The sequence below is a fragment of the Numida meleagris genome, chromosome 3, assembly GCF_002078875.1.
Source record: "Numida meleagris isolate 19003 breed g44 Domestic line chromosome 3, NumMel1.0, whole genome shotgun sequence".
NCBI classification, from domain to species: Eukaryota; Metazoa; Chordata; class Aves; order Galliformes; family Numididae; genus Numida; species Numida meleagris.
Window position 1 is genome coordinate 38,994,939 of NC_034411.1, and position 12,573 is coordinate 39,007,511.

The 12,573-nt window shown below is 35.9% G+C and overlaps 1 protein-coding gene across 2 annotated transcripts in view; it reads right to left on the minus strand.

Moving 5' to 3' along the window:
• The window catches only part of MAP3K21 (mitogen-activated protein kinase kinase kinase 21), a 42,696-nt gene that overhangs the window by 11,944 nt on the left and 18,179 nt on the right, over positions 1–12,573 (minus strand). For both annotated transcript variants that reach the window (XM_021390878.1, XM_021390877.1), the window contains exons 2-5: positions 10,413–10,593; positions 5,405–5,553; positions 4,510–4,685; positions 479–719 (exon numbers count right to left, since the gene is read on the minus strand). In XM_021390878.1, the coding sequence (XP_021246553.1) occupies positions 479–719; positions 4,510–4,685; positions 5,405–5,553; positions 10,413–10,593 (747 nt within the window). The remainder of the gene's footprint in view (positions 1–478; positions 720–4,509; positions 4,686–5,404; positions 5,554–10,412; positions 10,594–12,573) is intronic.

Sequence of the window (12,573 nt, forward strand, 5' to 3'; positions counted from 1 at the left end):
CAAATGCACCTCCTTCACAATGGTTTTATTTAAACATATTTGCACTTACTAAATATATATTTAATGTCTTTATGAAGTGCTCTTTTTCCACTAGATACTTGCAAGCTTAAGGCAAACAGTAATACTTGGTATGTTATGAAGTTCTGTGACGTGATGGAAAAGTAGTTTTATATAGGCACAAAGACAGCAAAAATCTGAAACTTCAGATCAGCCTTAAATCTTTTGGTTCTCATAATTTCCCTCCAGACTCAGTGGATTTCTATTTGAATCAGGTGAAAGATTGCTTTGAGATGAGGACTACTTCAAAAAAAATACGGCATGTAAAAGTGGTTCTTACCATATCCTTTACACTTATTTAGGGTAGAAGAAACTAAAAACAAATGAAAATATCAGCCAATACTGAAGATTTTAACCATGGAATCAAAGCCTGCATAATTCATTGTAATATAAATTGTGAACTTAAAAGAAAACTGCAAACCTGAAGGCAAACTAATTCTGTGTCCATCTTTAAGTTTTAACCGGCTTCTTTTAAATTTGCCCTTTCTCTTCTTCACATTGGGTTTCTCTTGATTTAACTGGAATATCATGATGTTCAGTTCACGCTCCAATACATCAATCTCACGTTCCGCTAACTGTTGCTCACGCCGCTTAAGTAGTTCTTCTTGAGATTTTTGCTGAAGAGCTGCTCTTGTCAGCTCCTCTTCTCGTGATCGAAGCTCCTAAAAGTAAGATTTACACAAGTGAAACTGAGTAACAATGTAAAAGTTGTATTAAAGGATACTGCAAGTATACAGCAAGTTGTATTTCCTTATCTGTTTTCACGATGCACTATATATATTTAACATGCACATATGACCTGACAGTCCACCGTTCTGCGTAAGTTAAGATTCTGCATCTGGACGCAAACAAGCATTATACAGATTTCCTTTGAAGCATTTAACTTGAGACACTTCAGCTAGGTAAGCACTGGAAATGGGGACAACATATCAAACCAAAGATTATCAGCTTACAGCCTAGCACAAAACGTGCTCTAAGTGCTTCACATCAGAGACTCTCCCAACCCACGAGGGCTGCTCTTAGATAACTTCCATACGCCAAATAAAAAAAAGAATGACCTGATGAAAACACAAGTGAATGCATTCATCTTAATTTTCCTAACCTTTCCTGTTTTTCAGCCATGTATTAGGCTTTTTTCTATCTGAAAAAGCAATCAGTATTGTAATGAATGAGAATTAGTGTAATAGGATAAACTAAGTCATAAGACAGAAGACAGCTGTTTCTTAATTAAAATCCAGCAGGTATCTGTGTAGCATCAAATAGTTAACCACTGAATTGCACCACATGGACTCTCAAACTATCAAACTCATGCAATACTTGCTCTTTTACCTTTTATTTTTTTTTCTTTTCTCCTTTCTCAGAAGGAAAAGCATTAGTGAGAAAGCTGATTAATTTTTTTAGGGTAAATAAATTCCCAAGGGTAAACAGCTGTAATATTACAATCTTGAAATGATCTTAATCTTCAACTTAAAAAAAAAAAAGATCTGTTGAAGTACACCTGAAATTCATGAGATGAGAAAAGGAGAAGCTATGATGTGACTGATACTATGTTTCTCACTAGATAATTTTTTTTCATTTTGATATATGACTGCCAATTCTGTCTGAATTTAAATTCAGCTGAAAACAGAAATTCAGCAATGGAAATTAAGCTACACTAAGAGTTCTGGACACCTAAGAATCTTTTTTCCCCTAATTAAAATTCATTCATTCTGTCACTATACATTCTTCCTATAAACGAAGAGCAGACTGCATACTTCTGGTCATCAGTATCCACCAACATCATATGCTAGCACTATTCCTCACCTCATGTCGAGCTCTTATGCTTGTAGACTTTCAATAAAACAAATATTCTGCTCTTTCAACTCCCATTTTCTTCTGAATAAGGTGGCTTCAGTGAGAAGTAGCTGCTCCTTAGAAAGATACTTGTTTTTTCTTTACCATTAGCATACCCATACTGCTTATCACTGGTTTCAAACTCAATTTAAATGACTGACACATTTTAGACAACGTGCTCATTTCAAGTGAGCTTGTTTCAACAGAACATTTTTTAAAAAAAAAAACTTTATTTTTTTCCCTTTAAATCCACTCTGCTTAACATACACACCTTGGCAAAAGGTAATTATGCCTCTTGGGAATTCAAAGGCACCTGTCTTCATGCCAGCAAGTAAAGTTTTGGGTGTTTAACAGCTTTTAACACTTTTTAATTTAGAGGTTACTGACAATTTTTACTTTTCTCCTCCTTCTGTCCCATCAAAATTGAACAAATGAAAAAAAGAGTTGGAAGCAGAAGACACATCAATTCAAATTTAGGATAGAGGTATATCAGAGTTTAAAATAGAAAAGATGCCTATTACTATGAAGCTTCGAGAGATACCCTTGATTATGCACCTCTCATCCTCAAACCCAGGTCATACCTTTGAGGTCCTTTTCAACCCAGGCCATTCTATGATTTTATGATAAAGCTCAGTAACAAGGAAAAAACTGAAGGTCTGTACTGAAAAGGTAGACAATCTAGAAAATGAGAACGTTTCCTCATTGAGAGTTTTAGTATTTACTCTTTTCCAAATAAACTAATTAAAGATAGACCTACTGCAATTAGTTATGCAATGTTTTTACACCACTCTCCAATTACAACATTCATTATAAGGAAGCTAGGAAAGAGTTCTATATTTAAGTTGCTCAAGAATGCTCATAACAAAAGATTGCAATCTTTTCTTGAAGTGGGTGTCACCATCACTCATTTACAGCAAGCCCTTGAGGAAATTCCTCCAGCTACAGAAGTTTCTCTTTCACAGGGAATGAGACTCCACACAGGGTTGTTGTTGTTGTTCTTTCTTCATTTTATTATAATTATTATATAAATGCTTCATAGATTTGACTTTCTCCCTAGTACCTGTCAGTAAAATTGATAATGTGCTAAATTAAGTAAGCACAAATATTTGAATAACTTGTATAAGTCAAAGTTACATGCTTTCATTCTTCAACAAGTTTACCTAATTAGGGCAGATGCACTTGGAGGTGCACTTAATTTGGCATATGAGAAGCAAATTCATTTCATCTTTTTCTCTCCCCAATTAGGCTTAATTCACTTTTACACCAAAAATATAACTCTTTCCACAAAAAATCCACACTAATACTCAGCTTGATTTAGTCAGTAAGATTTGCTTCATGAAAAATAACAATATATACCAGGCAATAGTAACATTGCAAGAGATCTGAAAAGAAGGCATCCATTTCTGCTAAAAGCATTTCTAACTGTGATCCAAAAGGACAACTAAAAGCAAAACATGAAGACTAATATTTTCAGACACTGCATCCCAGAGTTTTAAAAGAGAAACAGCCAGAGGATTCTGGACTGGTGGCCTTGACATTTAATAATATTCAGGAAGGAGGGAAAAACAACAACAAAAAAACCAACAAGATAGAGAATAGATAACTAGGATGGTAAGCAACTATGTACATCTGTGAGGCTGACAGATCTCATATGCATTGTTTGATGAAAATTGAAGAACAATGTTATTAAGGCCAGTCAGCTTGCCTATAAGAAAACAAGATCTCAAGGTGTTTTTTTTTTTTTTTTTTTTTTTTTTTTTAAGTAGGATACAGGTCTAACTGATTAAAGACAATGTTTGTTAATAAAATCCTCTTACACATCAGAGTAAGTTTTCACATTTGGTACTGTCCTAGTTTCTAAATGAAATGGAAAAAGAATTGATTGGCCAGCTCCTATAGCTCAAAACCATAATTAAACTACAAAGTTTATGTTAAATGGAGGTATTAACAGAGTGATCTCATGAAAAATCTGTTCTTTACTCACAGCTATTAGCATCTTAAATTTATGGAACTAAAAACCATGAAAACTTGCAGTGGTTATAAAAATCAGGTAAATAAACTCTGGTTTGTTTGATAAGCGATGCATTCAAATACTCATTCCTTCTTTGGGGAAGCAGGTGGAGATATGTTGCCTTTCTAACTGTATTAATGAATGAGCTAATCACACCATAACCCTCACTCACTACAATAATATTGGTTCCTATCAAACTTAGCATTTTGCTACAACTGAAGTACCTCTAATTACAGTTTCAGTATTGTTTTGGTTACAGAAAAAAGGAGAAAAGCAAGTTGTCTGTAATTCAAGAAAACCAATAATAAAATCTTTTTTTAAGTAAGCTTGTTGCAAGTCAGTTAAAGTGTTATCAGAAAATACTGGTGAGAAACATATTAATGGAATTTAAGAATAGTACATCCACCAACAAAAATAGGTAACTAAATTAACAACTTGTTTTAATGAGAGTAAATCTTCTCCATGTAGTTTATCCTCTCACTTGTGTCTCACCACTAAATGAGGTTTCTAGCATTATTTTGATAAGCCACAATTGAAACATTCAAACCTGCCGTATCACAACACACATACCCTTCCTTCACTGCCATGCAACTGGAAAATGAACTTACTTTTTCCTTGGTCCTCAATTCATTGAATATCTGTTGAATTTCCAATTTCCAGTCATCTTGCATGGAATGGAAAGATTCCTGAGGCATTTCAGTCATAACTGCCCCCTCAATGGCAGTAAGCTCTTCAAGAATTATGGCAAATGATGGTCGGATATGAGGGTCCTGCTCCCAGCATTCTAGAATTTATTACAATCCAATCAGTGCTTAACAGTACATATAGCTTTTTGAAGAATAAAATGAATTTCCAGTTACTCGCTTTTGTACTTTAAGTTATAATGCACTATAACCTTGTTCTGCCAGGCTTCCCTAGATCTATTTCCACAAGTGACATCTACCTACTTGTATTAAAGACTGTTTTCAGTTTACAGTCAGATTTTTTTCACCTCAGTCTTTAGAATCTCAAATAGCTGAACTGGCAGTACTAGATAGAAATGGTACTTATCGAAATGTAAAGAGATTACACATGAGGAAATAGCCATTAGTGAGCAAGAGTTATTTCTCTCTTGAGCATTTCAAAAACATTTTTCACATTCAGGAAAAAATAATGAGAAATGCTATTTGCAGTTCTTCCCTTTAGGAATTTATCATATTTATCTTGCATTGACCCATATTTTAGGAGAATTAATGCAATTTGAGTGGAAAAACACATCATTAAAACTAGGGAAAAAATATACTCTGCTACCATTGAAAAACTTAAGTGGTATATTGTAATACTGCGTGACTTGTTCAGAAGCATTCAACGGTCTGTAATACCAGATTGCTGCGAAATAGTTTTGTATGCAGTGCATTATCAAATAAAGTGTTTACTTTGAATCCTATGACTATTACAGGCAAGGATACATACCTCAAACCCATAATTATTTAAATACATAGGTAGAAAAAAAAACATATGTACCTTTCATTAGTTTTGCAAATGGTTCAGGACAGGTAGATGGAATGGGCAATGTAAGCTTATTGACAGCAACTCCATAAGCCACAGCAAGGCCATCAATGCCACGGTAAGGAACTTCTCCTGTAAGCAGTTCCCACAGCAACACTCCGTAACTACAAAAAGTAATTTTTTAAACTGTTATTTTTCAGAATACTGACACCTTATTTACTCAAGAATAAACAAGTATGTATGTGTTCAACCTTGTACTGAAATTCCTGAGGATTTCCCACGTCAAAGTGAATGCCTTAAAGAGTCAACTCTACTTCAGTCATCTCGCACCTTCTCATCAGTAGCAAGTAATCAAATTCAATGCGACTTAGTTGCAATCCTACCCTACTGTCACATGCTAGCTGAAAAAATATTGACGCCAAGGACTCAGAATATGACCTGAAGCCACTTTTCTATAAACGCTAGTGTCATGTAAATCTCACTTAGGATGAGAAGTTTGAACCAGTGGAAAACAAGCAACCCTTTCTCCACTAAATTCAACAAAAGAACAAAAAACCCCACCACCTCAGCAGAGCATTCAGGCCATACACCTTTCCAGACATTTCACAGTTTACCTAGATGTACATGCCTTTTTTCTTTTCTTTTCCTAATTAAAACAGACTAAAAACCAGCATATCTAATCCCTTGTTTTTTATATAAAGGCCTGTTAATTTTTCCTCTTCCTACAAATCTGACAAGATTGAGAAAGAGCTACACACACAACAAACTTCCCTATAGAAAGAAAAATAGCACTATCTCCTGTGAGAAGTGCTGGTGAGAAGAGACCTTTTCTTACTGCCAGGTAGCGAAATCAAAATCACAGACATTCCCATTTCAGCAACAGTAACCATAAGAATTTCTGCAATACTTTCCATTCTCGATGAAAAGCCAGGTGTTGCTTTTACTGTCTTTGGCTTTACATATCCAGTGTTTGCATAAATGACCCAACCCCCTGCAAAACACTGGGACAGCATACTAGTTGCTTTTATTTTAGATCTCCTATTCCAATACTACTGAGACTTACAACTTTCACTGTCATTTCTGTGGAAGGAATTCCTCCTTGTAGTATGGAAGCCTAAAGTGGACTTTTCATTCTCTTCTCTTCCTGTCAGCGAACTCCTATGTGTAGAATAAGGATACAAAGCACACCTATTGCTGCTTTTGAATGGTGAAATGAGTAGGCAAAGAGAAAAATTTATCTACTGTAAGTTTTGCAGGATGGGATCCCAGTCTCCTACATGAAGAAAAATGCTCATGGCACTGGTGAGGGAGGCAATGGCTATGTACTTCTTAATAACCAACACCCCTACTTTGTACCTTACCTAGTATTCCTTAGTACTAGAAGTACAACCCCAACTACAGGAGAAGAACATACACCAGTGATGTTTTCCTATCACTGCCTTTTTCATGAAAATGCCATTCAGCATTGTACAAGATCTTGTACCACTTGAATAACTAAATAACTAAATAAAACAGTAAACTACACAATTTCAGCACAAACTGAACATTTTTTATTTTTATTTTTTTACATGCATGGTAACTACATAGGAAGCAATTTGAATTAAATAGCAGTGCTCTTTATCTAAGTTCTGTTTATCTAAGAAGTTTTAGCTATCATAAAATTTTAAGAAATTAATGAATTCACAGGACTAACCATTAATTAAAAGCTATGGAGTATTGTTTATTCCTAAAAAAAAGTAATAAAATAAAAAATACCTTAGGCTTCTTAATCATTTCGCACTTTTTTTTTTCAGTCTAATCTATATACCTGCTCATATGCTCAGACTCCAAAGACCAATTTCATTTTAAAACAGTTGTATTTGTGACAATAATAAATATAACATTTTCTGAAGTATGTACAAGTTTTATATATGATGGAAAAATTCTGCTGAAGTATGTTTCATTTGTGTGTTTAGACAAAGCATTAAAAAATAATCTTTCACAGCAAGTGAAGATTGTTTTTCACTCAAGGAATTCCCTTCAGACTATTCTATACCTTTTTTAGCATGAATTCTGAAGTTAAGCAGAAAAATAACATAATAAACTAAAAAGGAATCATCTTTCATAAAAACTTGTGTTGCACCATTAATTTTACATTTACAGGTACATTTACAGTTTTAGCCTTTAACAGTAAGTAGTTTTCCATAGTGCCAAAAAGGCAACTGTAGCACTTTAGCAGACTGACACTGTAACAGCTTAAAATCCTCTTTTAGGGAAAGTGCTCTTAACTTCAAGTACCAAGAGCCAGCGTGGGCTGTGGTGGAATTCTACAGATGTCCTAGTCCTACCATGCTAGATTTTTTGGGAGGTGCTAGTCCATCATTATCCAGGACAATGACTACTTATTACTCAACAACGGAAGTTGCTACTTAGTGCATCAAAGTTCACCAGCCCACATACAGTCATCCTATGTGTACAGTCAGAGGTTCTAAGAAATACCTTTTGTAAAAGAGTAAGGAGTAAAACCCATCTCCTTTTGAATCTTGGGAAAATAAAAAACAACAACAAAAATCCCAAAAATACAGGCATGATACACTCGAATTACACATTAAGGTCACAAATGGATGCTTTCAATAAGTTGCTCCTTAAACATTTTGACCACTACAATTTATTCTCCTGCTGTCAAATGTGATTTAAGCCTTTCTTTCTACATCTCATTCCAGCAATAACTTGCTGTTTCAATCTATTTTAAAAGCTGATCAAAATGGAGGTAATTAAAGTTCTCAAAGTTTCTTTTACTCCACAACCTATCTTCTAAGGCAGAGGTCACTACGTACTGCTACATGAATCACTTCAAAGAGCATATGAACATGCCAGGCAAAGGCAGCTATTCAGCAAGAGCTTCCTGACTTTGTCGAGAGCTTGCACTTTCAGGCTTCTTACATAAGACCAACATACCAAGACTGAAATATGCAAAAAATGATGGAAGGATAGGGGTAAAAAAAAAAAAAAAGTGGAATTCTTCTTTGCTGTTATTTTTGTATATAATCCCAGATTCCCCAAACCAGTAGTTATAATTTGGGTTTGTGAAGCAAAAGGATACAAGTTCAGGGCCTGGAAAGAATGCACCCTGCTACCTAGGATGACACCTGAGAAAATGCTGCCTGCAAGACGCATGAAAACCCAGCCATAACAAACCCCAGCACTGGCTGATTCTGGAATGCTGCTTGCAAGTGCAATCATATTTGAGCAGCCTCAGCTGCTCATGATTTTGTTTGTTTTTAATAAGTGGTCTAGAGACATCTTATGGAAACTCAGTACATGTAACTTCAGTTTAAAACGTTCCTTAAATATGTTCTTGTCTTAAAGAGACCCATACTTACATTTGTAATCCGAATGTTTTTAAAATAAAAACACTCCAATAACAAGAGTATACTAGATTTGCAATATTATTTGTTTTTCTTTTAAAGAAAGAGTAAAGATAAGCAACAGAACAGATTGAGGTGCAGTAAGCAGAAAACCTTTAGAAGCCAAGAAGAACTAAACTATATTGTAAAACAGAGCCTTTCTATTTAAAAACCTCTCCTGTTAGAAGTCCATCATTGAACTAAATACTTACATTTTTTACAAGAGAGGCGTGCAGGAGAGAAGGCGAAGAAGAGAAATACTGTAGGTTCCAAAAATGTAAACTAATGTTGCAGCAGAATATAAAATAATTGCACCAAAGCATACCCCCTCAGATACCTAAAATCACAGCAACAAGACTGGACAGGACCTGTAATTAAGCACGGAATACAGCTGATTAGGGAAAATGCCTACACCCAAACTCCACCCCGCAAAAGAAAAAGGAAAAAAAAAAAAGGAAGAAAGAATGGAAAAAAGAATGAAGCCAATGATGTTTCTCAACTGGTCATCAACTCAGACTGATGTAAATAACATGCTGAAAATCAGTTCCAGACAAATGGGTGTCACAAAACAGTAGTGCAGATACAGAATCATCCTGAGAATGCTGAAAGTGCTACTTCATGCTGTAGAATATCAAGCATCTACACAAGATGGGACCATACTTAAGAACTATACAACACAGAGCATGCATAAAAGGCATGAAAAAACAGAGTGAAGTCCTCCCCTCCTTCCCCACATAGCTTCCTTAGATCCTTCACAGAAAAAACACCTTAAAAAGAAAGGAAATGTAGACTTTTCAGAACAAGTTACTATAGCTTTTAAAGGCTATTGTGCAATCACAACTATTCCCCTAAATTACCTTTCTGCGACACATGTATCCCATACTACACCGCTTAAAAGCAGCATCAGCATTGAGAGTCACATTATTTATCTGATCCACCATAATGCCTTTAATGAGAAATTCACAAACTTAACATAGGGAGGTGCCCATTTTCCAAATTAGAAAACAGCTTAAAATGGTTTTGAGAACAGTCTCTTCTCACTAGTTACTAGAAGCAAAATCTCTATGAACATAAGAACTCAAGTCAGCTGTTTACTCTTACACATGATTACACTTTAGATTCCTAGAAAGCAGTACAAACTTTTATTAAAATCTGGCAAAGTTGTGGTTTGCTGCATATTTTTATTTAACAGGCAGGCAACGGGATGGCTGGTCCCATTTCTTTATGCAGAACGAGACCTTTCAGACATCTGATATAGAGCAAACATACCATTACTGATCGATCATATGGTAATATATCAAGAGTGTATCATTCTTTATATTAATATTCCAGATAAATTACTTAACCAACAGATTTTTAAGGGTTTCTCTTAACGAGATCTTGCTTTCTTTCCAAAAATACGCTTTTCTGTTATTTTCCCTCTCTTTCTTCCAAATTTTTAAGTCATGAGTAACTAAAGGTAGATCAGAAGTAGAAGTATATGCTGAAAAATTAGTATTTTTTCTTAGAACATCTACACCTGCCATATATTGAGATAACTTACTAATCCACCAACAAAAAAATTCAAATAGAAATTCATTCAAAAACCTCAGCTTAGTTCTACTGAATATGGTCTTCAATAGATCAACACTTCTTACCTCCAAATATCACTTCCTTTAGAAAACAGGGAGGACTTGATAACTTCTGGAGCCATCCATGCGTACGTCCCTGCTGCACTCATTTTGGTTGTTCTGTGCCATTCTCTAGCCAGACCAAAGTCTGTAATCTTCAAAGTTTTATTGCAAATGTCATCATGTTCCATCTTCTCTAGCAATAAAACTGCAAAAGATTGAGTTTGTAAATTAAATGGGAATCAAAACAAAACAGCCATTCCTGTTATTAATTTCACATACAGTTTCGATTTCTGCAAATAACTGTATAATCTAAACATTGTGAAAATACTATTAACTTTTTTTAAATAAAAATGAACAAGCTTACTGATAATTCCAAGCACTTCTAAGTAAAGAAAGGGAGCAATACCTGCAGCGTCACAACTTTTCTGCAATTATGTGAGCAGATATTGAACAAGTACAAGAGATTCACCAAGAAGAGAAGAAAGCAAGTAAGTTTAAGAAAGCACAGAGTACTAACATCCCACAGATGATGACAGGCTGTGAAAATGGGATTCACTTTGGAACAAGATTCTGAAGTAGTAAAAGTAACAGCAGTAGAAGAACTAAAATAAATGTTAAGAATTTTTATAAAAGATCTAGAAAACAAAACAGGAAACATTATCTCAGTGCATAAAATTAATCCCTCATTATGCACCCAATCCTGGGTTCACCATCTCAAAATGCGTATAATAAAACTCAAAGAAGCATAAAGAAGGACACAACCAGGGTGCTCTCAACAGCCTGTTATCAGCTCCAAGAGCAGTTAATAGACTCAGGCTTTTCAGAAGGAAAAGAAGCAGATCAGTGACAAACCAGCTAATATGCACCAAACGAAGAAAGCTGTAGGTAGAGATTGTTCACAGCTTCTCATCAGAAAAAATGGACTACGTCACACAACACTATTGGCAAACTTGTAATACAGCTTCATAAAAGAGTGTTGGAAGGTATGAATGGGCTTACTGTGTTCAAGCAGAGCAGAGGAAAGACAACAGGTGCTAAAGATTCATTATTAAGGCACTACAATCTTAAATCCATATTCAGTGCCTCTGTCACTGTCAGTGGTAGTAACTGTTTGCGTTATTTTTCCATTGCAATGACCTCCTGGGACAAAGCTCAAAGGCTGAATGACAAATAAGAATCATTAATGCGTGTGTTTTCCATGCATGCGTACTGTGCAGTTCAAGGCAAAGCACTGGGACAAAGCAGATGGAGAATGATCTTGCCTCATAGAAGAAAAACTGGTGAGCTTCCAATTGCAATAAATCATTTTCAGTGGTTCAGATTAATTACAAGTATTTCAAAAATGATGTCAACTCCAGATTAGAAAAGGCAGAGCCCACATTCCATTTTCAGTAAGCGTCTTAACACAGAGGAGAAGAAACAAAGGCCAAAATGGTGTAGAGAAACTACGAGCTCCAAGTCAGCACCACCAGAACAAGTTAAATTCATGCAAGAGTTTTTATAACTGTTATACTTGAATCAAAGACCTATTGTTTGCTCTTCCATTTGTAACATGTTCAGCAGAATTCCTGACATTCCTTGTCAGTCAATGTGACCGAAACCAAAAACAGTCAGTCTTGCAAAAGGTAATAACTGGCAGGCAGCCAGGTTTCATCCTACGGAGGGACCACGTTCCTCTGCAATCTGTGCTTCCGCTTCCGGCCGTGGTCCAGAGAGCGGCTGGGGCACGCACAGGAGGAGCGGTAACACTGCTCAGCACAGACGGACGGTGCCAGGCGGTGCCTCCCGCACAGCAGCCTCCCAGCCCTTGCTGTTCACCCCCGTGCGGCTTCCCATCTGAAAGCAGTCATTTCTGCAACATCCTGCTCACCCCGCTCACTCAGCCCCTGCATTTTGCTCTCCCAAACCCACCGAGTTGTCTTTTCAGGCTCCGATTCACCTCCAATATTCAGTTTGGTGAGAGCCAGTCCAGCATTTTCTGATTTATTTTAACATTTTTCAGGCTTTACGTTCTCTGCAAAGAGCAAAGTTCATACTTATATAAGCAAAACTGACTGTTTCTGAATGATTCAAAATCTATTAGCAGGAGACTAAGTCTCACGTGATAAGAATGCTTTGCGTCAGTCAAACCAACATAAAACCTTATCTTAGCCTGCTAGTCAAACACCGCATGTCCTACGGCCAG